The sequence below is a fragment of the Rhododendron vialii genome, chromosome 10a (genome assembly GCF_030253575.1).
Source record: "Rhododendron vialii isolate Sample 1 chromosome 10a, ASM3025357v1".
Taxonomy (NCBI): domain Eukaryota; kingdom Viridiplantae; phylum Streptophyta; class Magnoliopsida; order Ericales; family Ericaceae; genus Rhododendron; species Rhododendron vialii.
Window position 1 is genome coordinate 8,087,395 of NC_080566.1, and position 19,071 is coordinate 8,106,465.

General features: G+C 38.3%; 1 protein-coding gene and 1 pseudogene across 1 annotated transcript; one reads left to right on the forward strand and one right to left on the reverse strand.

Annotated features, from left to right (window-relative positions):
• The first annotated feature begins 5,603 nt into the window (after window positions 1-5,603).
• LOC131303622 (deacetoxyvindoline 4-hydroxylase-like) lies at window positions 5,604-8,613 on the forward strand (annotated as a pseudogene).
• Window positions 8,614-9,472: 859 nt separating this feature from the next.
• Window positions 9,473-15,721, reverse strand: LOC131303623 (uncharacterized). Its single transcript, XM_058330581.1, has 10 exons — window positions 15,350-15,721; window positions 12,417-12,512; window positions 11,631-11,715; window positions 11,262-11,383; window positions 11,092-11,116; window positions 10,901-10,984; window positions 10,683-10,712; window positions 10,494-10,599; window positions 10,291-10,355; window positions 9,473-9,774 (listed from the first exon to the last, which is right to left on the reverse strand). The coding sequence occupies exons 1-9, from the start codon at window positions 15,437-15,439 to the stop codon at window positions 10,292-10,294; spliced, it is 702 nt and encodes a 233-aa protein (XP_058186564.1). The 5' UTR covers window positions 15,440-15,721; the 3' UTR covers window positions 9,473-9,774; window position 10,291.
• Window positions 15,722-19,071: the final 3,350 nt, after the last annotated feature.

Genomic DNA, 19,071 nt, shown 5'->3' on the forward strand with positions numbered 1-19,071 from the left:
GTCAGACTTCTGCTTCTGCTCCTCCTTCCTCGTGATGGAGCCTTTTGATACTGCACCAGAGCGTATTGACTACCTCTAGAATTTCTTCGAGATAGTCCAGAGTCCTCCGGATGTTCTCTGATTTTCTCTAATTCTCTGATCTCATGTTCTCGTTTTTTGATCAAACGAGCATACTCCTCGATTTCTTGTCTCTTCTTATCAAGAACGTCTTCGCTACGGTATACACTTTTGGAGTGTGCAATCGATTCATCCCCTCGATGGGATTTAGTCCTTCTCGTGGACTTCGATGCCGTCTCTCCATCTCTATTTCTGGAGTTGCCGTGGATAGTAAGGGGGTGGCCCTTACTCGTGGTCCTTTTGTGTCCTCCTTCGGGCTTTCTCGGAGCCTCGGGTGGAGACTTATCCCCTCCTCCAATTAGCACATCCTTCGGGTCGTGTGGCGTTACTGGCTCTACTTCCACCATGGTCGTATTTCAAAGGGAACTCTTTCGTTTCCCACAGACGGCGCCAATTGTAGGTGGATAAATTCAAGTAGTGCTATAAACAGCACTGGAATGCAACGGCTTCACGTGCCTCTTGAACGTAACCCTAATTTGTCAATGAAACCCCTATCCTGCAAAACAGACAAGGAGTGAGTGCACCTTTGCCTCTCGTGGCAAAGGCCCTCCGATGCCTTTGTTAATATCACGTACTAGCAATCAAACCCTAATTATCAATAGGAAAGCAAATAGAATGCAGTGTATTGCGTACCTTTCACCTTTAGGTTTACCTCATATTTATAGATTTATGAATGCTTGCTGTCCAAGCATCCATGTTGCCATAGGATTCCTAACTCGTATAGGAAACCCAGGATATCAAGGAGTCTCGTTTCCTTTATCAGTTTAAAGGAAAAGAGTCCTTTTAGGATTCTTTTCCTTTAAGAGCCGAACATCCCATATTCGTTGGGTATCTTTCTCAGATCCTATATTTTTGGGATCTTTATCCCTTCATGGGACATGACTACTCTGGAACCTTCCAGAATGTTCCCTCAAATAGTACTTATCTCTCTGTTCGGCCATCTCATGGCCGAACAGATGGCCTGGACCAATTACCTCACGTGTTACTAGTCCTAAGGAAACAATTTGAACCATATCCTTTGTAAGGAGCTCTTCTCCTGTTCGGCTCTCTCTTGCCGAACAAGTTTCTATGAGCAGTGGCATCTCATGTCATTTTCCTTGTATTTGGTCCTAATAACGTCTCATGTTATTGCACCGAGAATCGTACAACCTCTCTGGACCATTGACTTCTCATATCACTGGTCCACAGTGCGTTGACCCTTTTTTTGACCGTGCTCGAGTTCATTTTGCACCTGTTCGGGAATACCTCCCTACAATTGCTTTGTGCTTTATTCCAAAGACCAGAATGAAAACGAACAATTTGTTCAGGGGAACTAGAATTGACTTTTTGTAGGAGGATGCCACCATAACCAATATCTGAGGCATCAGTTTGGATAACTTTAAAAGAATTGACTGTACGAATACCTAGACATGGTAATGTCTTAACATATTTTTTGACTTGCTGGACTATGGAAGTGTGTAGAGATGACCAAGGAGGGGGTTTGTCTTTTAATCTTTCAAATAGTGGTTGACATGTCTTCCTAAGATCTTTATAGAATTCTGCTATGTAATTTAAAGATCCTAAAAATCTTTGTAATTGATTTTTGTCAGTAATTTCATCAGGAAATTTATCAGCAAATTGAATTGCTCTACTAATTGGTACTATGGTAGACTGATGAATGTCGTATCCTAAAAATCTTATTTTAGTTTAAAATAATTTAATTTTAGGGGCAGAAATGACTAAACCATTATTTTTAATGGTATTGACAAATGTATTTAAATGTTTCCAATGTTCATCAATAGAATTGGAAAAGATGAGAACATCATCTATGTAAACAAGGATGAATTGACTGAATGGGTTAAATATTTCATTCATGATATTTTGGAAATCACTTGGTGCATTTTTTAATCCAAAAGGCATTACATTCCATTCGTAATATCCAAAAGGTGTAGTAAATGCTGTTTTGTACCTATCATTGGGATGTAACTGGATTTGCCAAAATTCACTTTTTAAATCAAATTTTGAAAAGATGACTGCATTGCTTAATCGGTTGATTAAATCTTTTTTATTAGGTATTGGGTATCTGATCCATTCTAGTACTTCATTTAATGGTTTGTAATTAATAACTAGTCGTGGTATGCCTCTTTCTTTTTCTGCATTTTTATTGACATAGAAAGCTGGACATGACCATGGTGATTTACTTTTTTGAATGATGTTATTACTTAGTAATTTATTAATTTCTTTCTTGCAGGTTTCCATTACTTCAGGGTTCATTTGAATAGGTCTGGATTTTGTAGGGATCTGATTTTCATTAAATTCTTTTACGTATGGGAGATTTACTATGTGCTTTTTCCGATGCCAAAAGGCACTAGGAAGGTTAGAACAAACTTCTTTTACTAGTTTTTCTTTAAATTGTTCAATTTTTTGATTAAGATTTTTATCAGTAAGGTATTGTTCAACTAATTTATATCTGATTTCATTCTGTAGGAATCTTAGTTGATTTTCTTTCTGATTTAAAGAAGGTATAGGGTAGTTTTTAATTTGCTTTAATTCACGAAATTCTGGTTTTGTTAAAAATTTAAATATTACTTGTTGACCAAAAGGTTTAGTGGTAATTCCTTCGTAATTAGTTGTAAAAGGATAAAGTAAACAAATAAAAGGTGTTCCTAAAATCACCCTATCAGTTAGGTCTTGGACCAACACAAAAGAAGTTCTAAAGCAAACTTCATCTTGACAAATATGTACTTTGGGTAATTTATAGTTAATTTGCATTTTACTACCATGTGCAGAACTCAATTGTTCAGTTGTTTTGTGAAAATACATAGTAGGAACCAAACCTTCTTCAATGCAATTAAGGTCTGCTCCTGTGTCAATAAGAGCACTAACTTCAATTTTGAAATCATGTATTACTAATTTAACTTTAGCATACCATTTTTGGTAGCAATCCTGGTAATTAGTATCTTCTTCATTCTGAGTTTTTAACTGATTGTCGCATTCTTTTAATTTGGTAATTTCTTTTTTAATAAGATTAACCTCTTGTCTGAGATTTGGTACAGTAATTCGATTTGATTGTGATTCAGTAGGGGATTGACCGGATACTTTATGGGGACTAGAATTTATTTTTCTCTTTGTAACTGTTGTAATTGTATTAACTTTTTTGTAATATTTTTCTAAGTATTGGAAAAAACAGATTTCTGTTCTGGTATTTTCCATGAAACTTTTTCAATGGGCAATTATCTTTGCTTGTCGAGATTGTGAATACTTATTAGCGTAGTCTTTTCGTTTTTGTTTATTTTTCTTTGACTTAAATTCTTTGTACAATTGATCAAAATTAATTTTAAAATCTTTATGTAAGACTTTTAAACTTGGGTCAACTTCTTCAAAATCTGTTTGAGTTGGAGACCCTTGGGAGGTGTCTTCATCTTCAAAGTTTGACTGTGTAGAATAACAGGGTTTGCTAATTTGTGAGCTTGACTCAACACCTTTTAGTTTAATGTTAGGATCAAGCAAATTTTTGTCTTTCCTAGGCTTGGTGACTGACCTGTCAATAGTAGCTGAGCTATTTGACCTACTTAATTCTTTGATTCTCAGGGGAGGGTTTGTTCTTTGTTGATCAAAACTTATCCTGACTGTGCCATCTAGGTATTGTTGAATATAGTCGAGATCAATCGTGTCATTCTGGAGTTTCTGTGGGAAACTCTCATTTTCACTAAGCCAACTAGCTGGTAACTGGATGTCATTCTAAGAATGGTTTTGGGTACTAGAATATTGGCATTTGTACTACTTTGAATAAGGACAGTTTTGTCTTTTGCACTTTTGACTAATGCGTGAATATTTAAATTAGTTTTCATACATTTGTAATAAAGACGGTAGATTAATGCAATGGACTGACTTCCTTCAAGCATTCGAGTAATTGCGCCAGCAGTTTGGATATTTAAAATTAATGCTTTTAAAATATTCTTGTCATTTAAACTAAGGGGTAAATCGGGGTAACAGTTGAAGTAAACTGGACCATTATGTAGGCTTGACTCCATTAATCCTAACAAACTATCACTATAGACTGTGAATCTGCTATCTCTTAGAGATAGTAATACCGAGGAATTTAATCATTTTCTTGTAAGTGGATTAATAGCTACTTGTATTAATCCTACATGAAACCCACGGATTTAACTATTTATAATTGATTTCTTTTCAATTAAACGTATCATTCAACTTCAACTTTTGCTTTTACTATTGTTGATTAATTGATTGATTTCTTCAGTCACTTTTCTATAAATATCTCGGTCACCTCCTCCTTTTGGATCACCTCCCACTCTGAATCTCTCTCTCCTACTCTGATAATACCCATGTTCCCCTACTGTGTACTTTTTGTTCATACTTTTGTTCATATTAAGTTATTCTATACTCAATTACAAGTTCTAGTAATTGCACTATTCATCCGAATTACTATTCATTACTGTTCATGGTACTATTCACCCACGGATTTAACTATTCATAATTGATTCCTTTTCAATTAAACGTATCATTCAACTTCAACTTTTGCTTTTACTATTGTTGATTAATTGATTGATTTCTTCAGTCACTTTTCTATAAATATCTCAGTCACCTCCTCCTTTTGGATCACCTCCCACTCTGAATCTCTCTCTCCTACTCTGATAATACCCATGTTCCCCTACTGTGTCTGTGCTTCCGCCCCCATTTGGTATTGATGTTAGCTCAACAATTAATTGCTCAAGCCAGTCAAGAAGAAGATGACAATTCATCTGAAGAGTCAGCTACAGCAACATCCTGGAAAACTAATCCATTATGTTTAGAAACACCATTAGAAAGATATGATTGCCCATGCCAATTAATATTTAGCATTCCTAAAGCTTGCATCCATATGCAGCATTTTCAAGACCTTGTTCTTTCATACAAAGGACAAATTATTCAAGTCAGCCCAATGACCCTATTAGACCATGGATTTCTTAAACAAATCATCTTTACTGACCCAGAACAAACTGACCGAGTCACTAGAAAGTTAGCCATATGTGTTAACAATATCTTTGACAAACATAGAGCACTAAAATGCCAAGTTTTAATCTCCAGTAAAATGCCCGAATGGACCAACACACTAGGGAATGACTTCGGTGTCCCTGGTCATTTTGGGGACACTATAACTTTTAGCATAACAAAACCATTATGAGTATAACCAAAACCCATTACAAGCATAACAGAACCGTAACAAAGCATAACTTGTTTGTTACGCCTTGTTTGGGTTTGATTATGCTTTGGTTGGTTTTTTGGATATTCATTGGTTATGCCTTATTTGGGTTCTGTTATGTTTGTAATGGGTTTTAGTTATGCTCATAATGGTGAAGTTATGCCAAAAATTACGGTGTCTCCAAAATGACCTGGAACAGCATAGCATCATCCTATATAGTATTGTTGATTTCGATTTACCGCCACCGCATTACAAGCACGACTTCCAATGCCACCACATTGCATCGAGAATATTCTCCATTCAAGAATTTAAGAATTTTCTGAAGTAAGTGGTCTTGGCCAATGGAAACAAAATGCTGATGGTAGAAGTTGGGGACCACCAGTTTTTTTACACAGGCGCATGTGGAGCTCCACCAGTTTTGCTGCGTTCTACCATCTCATCGACCACTTTTGTTCTCAGTATCCAAAACACAATTATTGCATCCAACTCTTTGCCCTCCTGGAGAAAAAGAAATGGTGGCAACAAGCAACACTGGTGGTGAAGTTCAGGAAGTAATCAAGCCTGTTTATGCTTGGAAGAGTGACTTGAGAGCTTTCGACGATACGAAAGCCGGTGTCAAGGGAATAGCAGACGCTGGATTGGCGAAGATCCCCGAGATATTTGTCAGTAACCCAAACAAAGCACCAGGAAAAGCCCGGAAGCTCTAGGCTTATTAATGTTCCAGTCCTAGACTTTGGAGGGATCGATGAAGACGCGACTCTGCGTAAGGAGATCGTAGAGAAAGTCCGGGGTGCCAGCGAGAGGTTGGGATTTTTTCAGGTGGTCAACCACGGGATTCCCTCGGGTGTCATGGAGGAAGCGATCGATGGGATAAGGAGGTTTCACGAGCAAGACACCGAGGCGAAGAAACAATTCTATTCGCGAGATAACACTAAGAGTTGTGTGTATAATAGCAACTTTGATCTGTACCAAGTACCGACAGTCAACTGGAGGGATAGCCTCTACTGTGTTATGGCTCCTAATCATCCTGACCCTGAAGAACTGCCTCACGTGTGTAGGTAAGTAAGCTCATGAAACTAATCATTTCCCCAGAAAAAGTTGCATTCATTTGTTCCTTGACCTATGAAAATACGGATTCGTGTAGCTGATCCCAATGGATTGGGACTTAAGGCTCGGTTTGGTTTGAGTTGGTTTTGTTTTGTTTCCTGACCTATGAAAATCACCGATGGGTATCCGCAAGTGATTATTTCTCTTGACTCGTCCTAGATCGAAACATAGCTTGAAGGTACAAACAAACATTCGATTTTATGTCGCCATTATGTGTTTTAATTGTTGAAACTTGCAGGGATATACTGATCGAGTACAGTGATCATGTGATGAGATTAGGGCTTACTATATTCGAACTACTCTCCGAGGCTCTAGGACTCGAGCCCGATCACCTGAAAAAGGTGCACTGTGCTGAGGGGCTTTTCATCATCGGTCACTACTACTCGGCTTGTCCCGAACCTGAATTGACTAGCGGCCTTAGCAGCCACACTGACAGCGGCTTTCTCACCCTACTTCTACAAGACCATATCGGCGGGCTCCAAGTCCTTCATGAAAACGAGTGGATCGATGTCCCCTGCTTGACCGGTGCTCTGGTAGTAAACATCGGAGATCTTTTACAGGCAAGTACGTATTGTGCTTTCCGGGAGTCTAATGTATTGTCCAATGCAAACTGACAGCACTGCATTCTTACCAGTGGAGTGTGGCCTCATTCGGAATGAATGCAGTGCTGCCGGCAAAACATTTGTCGACGCTTACAGTCTAAGTGGCGGGGTCATTCACCCAGCATTATAAGTGGGAGAGGCATACACCCAGCGGGGGCAGCTGCCCTGGCCGAATATTTTTCGAAAACTATACTTTGGCCAATAAGTTAACCCCTCGAGAACTGTATATTAGCCTCATCAAAATCAATTTTAAGCCTTGAAATTATGCTCGAGTTTTCAAAATAGACTATGTAAGTTGCTACTTTAGACGTTTAGACGACATTTTAGATATACATATCAACGATAGCATGCTTGTGTATATAGGAGAAGGCGTATTTTATAGCACGGAAATTGAAACAATCCCCCGAAGTTTTCAAACACTAAAGCCTATTAGCACAGTAAGAAACATGGGGACAAAGCTCGAAATGGTTTGGTTTGGTACTTTCGGCCAAAAAAAATTAGTATCCGACCTTTGCGATCACTTGGACTGCATCTCTGCAGTCCAAACCTGGACTATAGACAAGCCATTTCCGCTTCTTTTGGGTCTGTACTATAGTGTTTTCTATAGATGTATCTTACTATTTTGCATTTTAATTTCTTTTCTGCTACAAGAGTGTAATTGTACATAAACTCACTCTAGAATGCTCCCAACATGGCATATATCGGTCATCTTCCATTGCCAATTGGCTTTCACCCAATTGTTTTGCATTGGATTCTCTTGGTCCGGGAACGAACCTTGTTCTGGTCTGTTTCGTTGCCCAGAAGAAGGGGAACAAACGAGGGAAAAAGAACAAGAGTTTGATGTTGATGACAGTAACAAATAAATATAGCAAGAATGTTGAAGTCTATTCAAGTCTGGACACGGTTGATTATCTTGAAATGCGCTCAATTGTGTCTAATTCGATGGTACGGTTTCTTGTGTTTTGGCACAGCTTATCACCAACGACAGGTTCAAGAGCATCTACCACAGGGTGCTCGCAAAATCAGTCGGACCTAGAATTTCTTTGCCAAGCTTTTTCAGAACACATTTCCAAGAAGGCACTGAGTCAAGATCATATGGGCTGATGAAGCAGTTGTTATCGGAAGAGAATCCTCCTGTCTACAAGGATACTACTGCGAAAGAGTACCTGACGCTCCGATACCAGAGAGGGACCGGTGGAGAAGACCATCTACTGTCACATTTCAAGTTGTAATTCAGAAGGCCACGGAGTTCCTTTTTCTCCCACTGTTTTGGGTTTAGAATGATCAGTTTTAATAACCCCTTGGCTTTGTAACTTTCAATGTGTTCTTGTTCTAAAGGCACTAGCGTGGAGCATGTTGTAGCCAATGGAAAAAACACACTGCTACATTTGCGCGAATAATGTAGTAGTGCGAGTCTTGTGCTTGTAAACTAAGGTAAGGTAGTATGAGTTGTGAATCATGTAGTATTACAATAGAGTAATGTGCTAGGGACTAGAGTCATTGCCACAAGCTTTGAACCTAGACGAATAAGGGGCACCGAAGATGCAAGAGGTTTAACTAGTATATTTGAAGCAAAAACTGGAAGCATGAGCTGTATTTTGCGTAGTTGAACAGGATCCTGCTAATACCGAACTGGCAAAGTAGAGCCTTGGAGGTACAAAAGAACCAGGGCAAAAAGGATGCCACGGAGATTCTCGGGCCAACACAGCTGGCCGGCACTTGATGATTGACGCTTTTGAACTTGTTGTTTGATGTTACCTGAATCATATGGAGACTGAAATTAAGGAGTTTGCTATTAGAGCGCATCCACATAGTCTATGAAGCATCGGCACACCTAGTTCCATGTGTAACCGACACAACAACTAACGAGTAGTAAAATTTACTTGATACAAATCTGGAGATGATCTCCTATGTTAACCACCAAACCCCTGGAAATCGGTTGCACATCTACCCATTGATTTTCAAGTTGGTCTTGTGGCAGTATAGCAAGGAAAGCACGATCTGAGCGCTTGCTCTGGGCATGGCAGATAGTAGTGGCACATAAAAGTTCGGCTGCTACCACATTGGAGGGTGATACGATAACTGGATATTCTAGTTGCAGTTGAACATGATAAATGTGAAAAGTTCACATGTATCATTACATCCCGTTGTAAGTGCCATTAGGCTTTCCATGAATAAAATCCATTTTCATTGATCAAAAAGAAAAAAAAAAGGTCCAGTCTCCAATGCAGATGGCCAATCTCTTACCTCTATTAAGGTTAGTTAGAAATTTTGTCAGTCTAAGAACTGAACATCATTCTGTTGAGAAAACCAACCTACGACGACAATCCAATTCACAATTTGGGTTCACTAGTGGATGTGAATCAAATTTGTGAATTGTGCATGGATCAAATGAGTTCACCATTTCTAGCACCATGGCCACTTCTACAATACATTTCAAGCATGCAAAGTTCAATCAACTATGTTCCGTTGAAATCTTCAACTAAATTTTCATATCTAAAAAAGTGGAATAAATCAACGAAGTTCTAATTTACAATATACTCATAAGTCATATATGTGAAACCCGAGAAAGGGATAAAAGGATGATTACAAGTTTTTTGTCATTGTGTTTCGCAGCAAATGGACACTTGCAATCTCAGATGAATTAGAAACCTAAAGCTGTATGATGAGAATGATACACGCAATGCAATGGAGGAAATAATTGGAATAAAGGAGTGCTCTCCAGTCTCCACAATATCAAGAAGAATTCCATCTAAGTCCGAGAACCTGCATTCAGATGCAAAATTCAAGCGACGTTAAATGAATATTAAGTGAGAAACCTTTTCCAAACCTGTCAATCAACTGATGGAAGAGGGAAGAGAGAAAAAAAACAGCGGAAAATAAAAGAAAATTAGCCCAAGTTACTGGAATCCTGTGTGAGCAACGCAAGTTATTTCCGCTTTTCTTTGCCCTCTTCATTTGTTGCTATGAAGTTCTTAATTTTCAAAGACTTATTGCTGGTAATATAGTTGGATTGTCACATGATTCAATAGGATGCCTTATCCAAAAACGCTTTCAATAGAACAAGATTAAGGTATTGGATCTTTTGTTCCGATTTTAAGTAACCGTTAGATCAGATTTCTAGGCTATAAAGATTTCCCTAATACGTTTACAAGATTTGAAGGCGCAACCACAAATCTGCCAAACTGCAATGAGTTCCTTAAATGTTTCTAGTATGCCCCCACTACCCAGCTTCAAAGCACAGAAGTTAAGCACAGTTCAAAATTGTTTCAAATGGGGTACCTCAAGACAATATGACAAGTCCAAGATAAATAGCTGCACCAAGAAATGCGAAAGAGATGAATCCCCTGCAAGCGGAGGTCACAAGTAAGGAACAGATGACGATACAATATTACGCAATTAGCGGAAACATTTCACATCCTAAAACATCAAACAGAACACGTATTCAACCACTCATGACCCCTTGCAAATAAAAAAAAGCTCACCATATAACACCCCATGCAGCACCATTACAAGGACAGGGGCAAAGTTCCGCGAATTTCTCAGCATCACTGGAATGAACTCTCCGAGATATTAGATCATCGTAGATATCTGCAAGATTTAGATTTACTTAAATGAGATTTGTAAACCTGTTAGCATCTACTCTATTCACAAAGAAAGGATGGTGATTGTACCATAAACTGAAAACAAACTGTTCATTACACCTGCAAAATTTGGCAGATCAGACTTGAGCAACACTCTTATTTCATAGAAGAGATGAAATCGAAACTAGGGGAATAACAAGTGAGCGAGAAGAGTAGGGGAAAAAGAAGTTCATTAAACCAAAGAGAAGTCAGCCCACACAAATAATAATACCAAATAACAGTGTGGTAGAAAGGGAAAGGATACATACCAATGAAGAGAATGACATATCGAAGGATGCGAACTTTTGTGTATTCTTGGAGAACCCAAACTACAGCGAGGAGGACAATAAAACCTGAGAAATTCAAGTTTGCAAATGTCAATACCTTGATGGTGGAAGCCATGGATATCAATGAATGGTTAAATTATAAAAAGACTTGTCAAGATCATTAAAGTGCTCACCAATGCAAAGTCCTCGAAGGGTCCACTGTTTTCAATCACGGGATAAAGGAAGTAAGATAATTGAAGTTATAAACATATGAATACTTGGACTTAGCACTCTTTACTTGGAAAAATAAAGAATGGCATCCCCAAATTGCAAGCTGCACGAGTAGAAATTCATCACCACTCACATTTTTAGCAACAAAGAACACAATGAGCAGAGCAACGGCAAAACAACCGGCAGCGATTCTTGTGGTGAGAAGATTTGTGGATGCAAGTATGAAAATCATCCCCCAAAATGATGAACCAAGATCTGAATACAAGTTGCAGAATTATTATAAAACACTGCTGCCACTGTAAAGGGGTAAATGCCCAAGCCAAAGTCAACATAGCATACAGTCGAATGATGAAAATAAACAGATGGATGGCCAAATAAATTAAACTGAGTTTATAATTGAACTCCGTTCAAACCGTTTCTATGGATCCTGTTTTAGACTTTGTGCATAAATACAAGACCACATTCTAACAAGAGGTGAAAATGGAAGGGAAGAGGTTATTACATCCAGCAGGCAAGATTACCCAATATGCACCACCACGTGTTTGTGTCACCCCACCCTCGTTTGCATGAACCTCCATGCCCTCCACCTGCATCAAAGTAGGTAAATATATATGCCGCTGATCATATAGAAAGTAAAGGTATCGACCGAGTAACATGACATATAACAGCCATTCTGGGGTGTTCTGGACTCCTAACCTGTTCGCCACAACTACCAAAATACTTTCTACAATCTGAATGCCAATATCACGAAACAGTCAAAATCGTCTGCTAATTTTGTTCAGAGACAATGGTATGAACTATGAACGGCAATAACTGAAGCAATTAAGATTTATACCACTGAATTTGAGCCACAAAGTCCCTTTTTCCCTTTCCTTTCCCCCCCATCCTCCTTTACTCAGAAACAGAGAGGTGGTTATGGACAGATAATTAGATTACATCGCCAAAGGAGGGGAATAGTCGAAGCTGTTCCAGCCTTCCAGGACATATGGGCCCCATGGCTCACACTACATTTCAGATAACGGCATCTGAGATGGACTCGCTATCTCTTACCACAAAGGGAGGATCTGCAGGCAATTTTTAGCATATCTTCTCTCTTTTCCTATGCTGGTATAACACTGTTTGCATAAAAGTGTCCACATATCCCCAGAATGCAAAAGTCAAGAAGATAAGATGCTACTCTCTTGCAAGTCTTATGACTATAGGTTAGGCGGCGTGTGATTTTTTAAAAATTCACAAGTGAAGTTTTACAGCAGAATCAAAAGATAACTCTGAAGAAACTGCTTCTTACCTTGCCACACGTGAGCATACATGCAATTGCATGACTGGCTTCATGTAGAAATACTGTAATGAGCTTGAAAGGCGTCAGTAAAAAGGTCCTCCATAGCTGTATGATCATCAAAATTAGATAAAGCCCTTTACTGAATACAAGAGTATTCAAAGAAAGTTCAAAGGAAGACCAGTAAATATCTCGTATTGCGCATCTAATTTTTATTTACTTCCAATTGCATGAGCGAAGCTATAGTGAAGTTTATATATTGCCTGACTATTTGTGTCGATTCTGAACTCTTTTCTTTTAATTTTTGCATCTTTATCCAGGATAAAAGTATATCTTGACTTATTTCTGTCATATACCATCTGGTTTTCCATTTCCCTAATGAATCTAGTGCCTCCAACTACAACCCTATGATTATTCTACTTGGTTGCAACTACTTGTGCTAGTTGCGTGACAAAAGTGAAGTCCCAAACTTCTTATTCTTCCTTTTCGTTGATCTCAGTGCATTCCATCATCTATACTCATATTATAGGCATTGCTGTCAACATTCATACCACAAAAGTAACACAGATATAACTTCAGAATTTCCAACGACTTGTTTAACCATATGACTTCAGATATGCTGGAAGCAGATTAATTCGAGAAGAAGCATTTATGATAGCATGCATTTTGCAGTAAAGCACGGCTACTTATTAAAAGGAGGATTGTTTATGTCGAGCATCATGTTAGCTATTCAACGTACAAACGAGATTGGCCGAGTCTCTCCCCTTGGACTTACATCATAACACGGAGACTCAATCACTCCCATTTCCAATACGAGGAAAGGTCCTTAACTCTATAAATAGGATTCTGACTCAGCCATTTGTCTGTTTTAGCATACGGAGCACAACTACTCGAGTAAAAGACTTATGATGCATCTTCTTGTCAATAAAAACTGCAATCGTGTAGACATCTGAAGTATCAAGTAATTATTAAACTTCTCATCAATGCCCATATCTTCATAAATCCTACTCGCATACATTCAACACAACATTTTATTTGGTTCCATTATGGTGGGATGAAGAAATTTAATACCACCAAACCTCTCAAACTATTTTCTAGAAGTACATACAATGCAAACAATTGTTCTACAAAAGTTAAAAGAGGTTGATGTGTCTAATCTGAAACTGTCCACATTATTTCTCCAAGAACCCCGTCATACACATTTTTCACATCAATAGACACAATATGGTGGTCTTTTCTCTTAACTTTGTAAGCATTTCTGATTTCCCTATGATTGGCTCACATAGATCATATCTTTGTACACTGTGTGTTTTCTGATAAGGTTTGAGTGGTGCAGAATACAGACATATGACCAGGTATTTGACACGGTCCTATATCTCCAGGACTCTGCGGTGCACATTTTTTACACAGAAACTGTACAGCATAGTGTGCTTCTCTTTTTACTGTGTCAGCGCATTTCTATGATTGTTCTACATAGATCATACCTTCATACAATGTAAGTTGTGGTATAAGATTTAAGTGGCATAGAATACAGATATAGACCATGTATTTGACACGGTCTAAGATTGGCATACATAGATCATCTCTTCATACAGGATGTTGTCGTATAAGAGTTTTTATTTTTTCCAACATTATACACATCAGTAGAGAGTGAATTAGTGAGTTAACAACTAAAGGGGAATCCGACGTCTCTCCATAGACTCGAACCCAAACCTCCCCCTTGGAAGCCAAGCGGTACTACCAGATGGGCTAAGAGCCACATCTATTGTATAAGGTTTTGAGCCGTGTAGAATATGGATATCTGCCCAGTATTTGCCCTGGCATTCGCATGTGTTTCGGTCATCTTACATGTATTAAGTGAACCTGGCTAATTAGTAAGTGTAGAGAGCGTTATAAAAGGCCCCATGTAATTTCAAACATTACTGCGGGGAATGATGGAATTAAGGCTCTACAAATATGTGGTCAAGATCCCCACTCCAAACCCTAGCCCATCTATAAACTCATTCTTGTGTCTTAATCTCTCCTCAATTACTCTTCCATAGATTGAGTGACTCGTAAATCATATACGACAATAACTAGCACAGCTTGGAGTATCTCATCTGTTGTTATACAACAAAAGTGATGTAAATTTCCTTCATCTACTTACATTATCTTAGAATTCAAAATCATTTCAACCATATTAGTCCTAAATCCTAAACAAACTGCTCCATCAATTTTATACTTCCCAGCATATCCAGGTCCAGCAAAATTTCCTAATTTTCATTTTTGGTGACGTAGGAAACACCCCACGACAGGGCCACATTGGACCCACCCATGCAATGTAAACCTACGGGGAACTAGCGCAGCAACCCTTCGCCACTGCCCCCCACTTAAATCCCGAGTGCCTCCAAGGGGAATCAGATCCTGCCATTTTGCAGGCGCAGGTCTGCCCTTACACTGGGGCAACACGGGTAAAAATTTCCTACTTTCTTCCTCATCATCAAGTCTAACTAGTGGAATTCACCAAATAACTTCCCCAAATAAGTCCTCCGCCGTTACTCTCCTCTTCCTTTAACTAGCAGTCTCTCACCTTTATCCTTAACACACTTAAAGTGCCATCACAGATACAACAATTTCAAGCAAACTACGCAAGACACGACTTCAAAAAGAATACTATACAGTAAAGTTGTTCAAACCCTGTATCTGGATCTAAAGCGAGCAAACACAGCAGAATAGAAACAATAAATAAAAGAACAAGAAAAAGAAGCAAGAAAGTTCAAAAAGAACAAAACAGAGAGAATGTTACAAACACACCTTCAAAAAAGACAACTCCAGATAAAATCGTGTCCTGAACGGTTAGATGCACATGGATCAAACGGACACAATTGTGTTCTGAGAGTTATGTTTTAAAAGTGTGTTCTCAGACTTTTTGACAGGCTATTCAGGAAGCAGAGAGAGAAACGTACGACGAGAATGACGACAGTGTAGATACCGATGGTGACGAGGAACGCCTTCTGGTCGCGGTCGCAACAGCCTTGGAGCTCCCAATTCGGCATTGTAGCCTATGCCTAATCGATCGCGGGAAGATCGTTTCGAAGCAGATGCCGACCAGTTCAAGGTCGATGTTTAGAGAGAGAGAGAGAGAGAGTCTCTGGATTGCGTGTGCCCGTGAGGAAATTTGAAAAATGGATGAGTTGTTGTCCTACAACCGGAAGGGAACGGAAGGGAAGGGTCGTTTCAGGGAATTGCTGATTGGGCTGCTGTAGACCTTTTGTCGTTTACTGCGGTGGACTCCGTCCAAGTTTACACTGGAGTACAACACGACCGAGTTCTGGTCCGATTATGTTTTGAGCCATGGCGGGTTTTGACTCGACGAATAATGATCGAAACTATTCATGTTTTAGATCTCAAGCCCTCTTAAAAAACTATCTTGATCAGAGACACAAGTAACAATGTCAACAACTTATCTTCGTTGAAGACAAAATTACTCATTCCGTCACATTTTGTTTGTTCATTTTCGTTATTTTTTATAATTTTAAATTTTTTTGTATTATAGACTTGGTCGAGAACTATCAAATAAGATTCATGTTATATATTTTTGGAGATTCATATCAAAAGATATAAGTGATTGAAAACTGACATAAATATAAAAAAAAAGTTACAAACAAAAGGGGAGGAAGTGAGTATTTATTTGTGTTCGATCAAAGCTAATTTTTTGTCCAAGGGACGTACATTTTTCCAAGATATAAAGTATGAATCATTACGATCGTTGTTGGAGACCTAAAAAGAGCTCACGGGCTCAAAAATGAAATAGTATTTTGAAGACTGGACCTGAACTTGGTCCGTTTTTTTTATGAAAGAGTAAAAAATGCATTAATAATAACAAAGAGAGGGTACAATTGTGTGTCGCCCTTACAATAATTAAGACACTCACTTCAACAATGAACGAAGACCAAATTAGAGCCTCAGAAAGTGAATGCACAGAGAACTTGGCCCGTTAACAGTGGAAGGGTTTAGATTGGTTGTGAGTCATAAACGCGGAGTCGCAGGGGTAAGGTCGTCCCGGTAGAAAGGGAAACTTGTTGACCCCAACCCATGAGAAAGGGTCTACCATAATACTCTGACCTGAGATCAAGATAATACTATAGTAGGCGTAATACTGAATAACTTTTTCCGCGCCGTTTCGTTTTATTTACTTTTCCTCCTCCGCTGCCTTGTCCATGTGTGGTGTGTAATTTGTCCCAAAACGACATCGTAAAAGGGACCCGGTCTAGTTTATACGATACATTACACACGTGCAATCCACAAGATTATTATTATTTTTATATAAATTCTTTCATTAACATAAGAAATCTTCAAGCTTTTGCTCGATTTCTTTTCTTTCTTTATTTATTCTAAATGGATGCAACTAAAGCATAAAAAAAAGGATCATTCGAACTAAAGAGGTTATTATTCAAAAAAAACTTTGAAAGATATGAATTGACATTCCAAATTCACTAAGTCAAATGCTAGATGATAAAGAAAATATGAATCTCAAAAAATAAAATTTGCATTGAAAATATTAATTTTGGATATGAATCTGAAACAAATGACAAAATCTCAAATGAATAAAGAGATGTTGATCGTTTGAGCCTTTGAGGAATATAATTTATAAATCTCAAAAACACAAAGAATCCAAAATGGTGACCGATATTCTTATGCTTCCCGTTCAACGCGTCCATTTTATGACGTGGATTTTCCAACGAGATGCCTAGTATTCAACTGTAACTTTGTTTTTTCTCCAACCTCAAACAACAAAAATTCATCATATTGGGCCTAAGGTTGTGCACCTTGCGCGCAACTCCTTCGCTAGTGAAGTTTTTAGAATGTATGTATTCCTTAACCTTTCTTGTTTTTGCATTCTAGTGTGTCAAACGAACAAGCCCATCTTTTGGTTCACAATTCGGCATGTTTCAATAACCATAACAATATACATTGTCTATTTTCTCTTGTTGTTACTGTCTTGGGGTAGAGATTATCTAGTGCCCTTGAGCCCCACATATGCGGTGCCCCAATCCTCTTCCAACCACACATTACATTGGGATCCACACGCTTAATCTCGAGTCCTGCAAAATTTTGTAGTTGATGAGAATTTTAGGACACCATGAGGCAGTGCCACATGAGTAATGAATAATTTTTCTTATTGTGGGCATTTTATGGATGTGTTTTCTAGGTTGGGGCTTTTTTCGGGCCCAACTTTGAAGTAGCTATGCCAAGCATGAAATTTTATTGCAGATTAAAAAAAAGTCATCAGATTTTGTTATGTCAGCCAACAATTCTAAAGTTCCGCTATTGTGTATGTTAGTTGCGCCTAATTTTTGCGGATTATTGATTTGTCTCATCAAGACAAATCAGAAGAATAAAAAATTATGACTTTTATCTAAATATTTTTTGTAATATCCAAAATAAAGCACAAAAAATCCGACACCCCTGTTGTTTACTATCCTTTCCTTGCATAGGGCCATTATGTCTTGAGAGCTGTTGGGTGCATTGAGCTATATTTGCATCGCATGTGTTTGGACTGTGTCCGTAGTTGCTTAGCCAATAACCTTGCCTTCAAATAAGGTTGAAAACTCCAAGCGTAGGGCTTGATCGTTGAGAGCATAATAAACCGGTAAGTCCAGGATCATACCACAGAGAATCAGAAATAGGTTGCTTGGATTGTAGGTTTTATATGGTGGATTTCGGCATTTAAGACGGCCAACTTTGGTTTTGCTTTGAAAATGGAAATACTAAGGAAATAGACTAGAAATGTGTTTTATGAACTAAAAGAGGCAAGTCTAGGGATCGTTTTTCCCTTAACAAAGGCCATTATCGGTTCTCGATTATAACTCAAATGAGAGTCACGACCGCGTACTCACGCTCGGAAAGATTTAGCTTTAAAGACTACGTTTATCAAAAGATGTGATTTATCGGAATTAAACCAACTTGTTTTTCTAATGAATCGAAAACGTAAGAGGCCACGAGCTTTAGGCATACCGCGTGCCAAGACCGCTTGACTAAACGGCATGCCAAGAAGTTAACACCCCTAGTTTAGACTAAAAATGGTTAAGTTAATCTAATTCCGAAAACTATGATTTTAAGCCCGAGGGTTTGAGAACCAAATAACAACCTAAGTCTTTAGGAAAGATTAACCCAAAACTTAGCCAATCAACTACTCAACCATACTAGAAAGGTTAAGCATAAAAATAGAAATGACAAACATATTTAACCAACGAAAACGAAATTAAACTTGATATAAGGAGAATCTAGTCCATAGCTACAACGTTAACAAACGACAAATGAACAAAAGACAAATACCTTAAGGTGTTCTTGCAAGGATTACAACTAAAAAGCTTGGAAGCTAGCTATGGAATTTCTTAGGAAAGAAGAAAGACTTAAAGCAAAAGACTAGATAAACTAACTACTTACCCCTCTACAAGTGAGAGAGAGAAGTATTTATACAAGAAACCTTCTCTCTCCACACAAAATATTCCAAAATGTACCTAATAATGGAAAGTTTCCACTAATAGAAAGTTGAAAACTGTCAAAAAGTTGTCGGTAAGCATCCCGTATCGATACAAGAACTTCTGTATCGATACCGATCAGTTTTGGCTGCATTCCAAAGTTTCCCGGAACGATTTGATATCGATACGCAATATGGGGGTAT

What these genes read in the sequence shown, in the direction of transcription:
- LOC131303623 (XM_058330581.1), bottom strand. Translation starts at nt 15,439, where the DNA reads ATGCCGAATTGGGAGCTCCAAGGCTGTTGCGACCGCGACCAGAAGGCG. An exon ending in ACACTGTCGTCATTCTCGTC is followed by an intron (nt 12,513 to 15,349) that starts GTACGTTTCTCT and finishes ATGATCATACAG; the next exon opens with CTATGGAGGACCTTTTTACT. An exon ending in CAGTTTGTTTTCAGTTTATG is followed by an intron (nt 10,600 to 10,682) that starts GTACAATCACCA and finishes TAAATCTTGCAG; the next exon opens with ATATCTACGATGATCTAATA.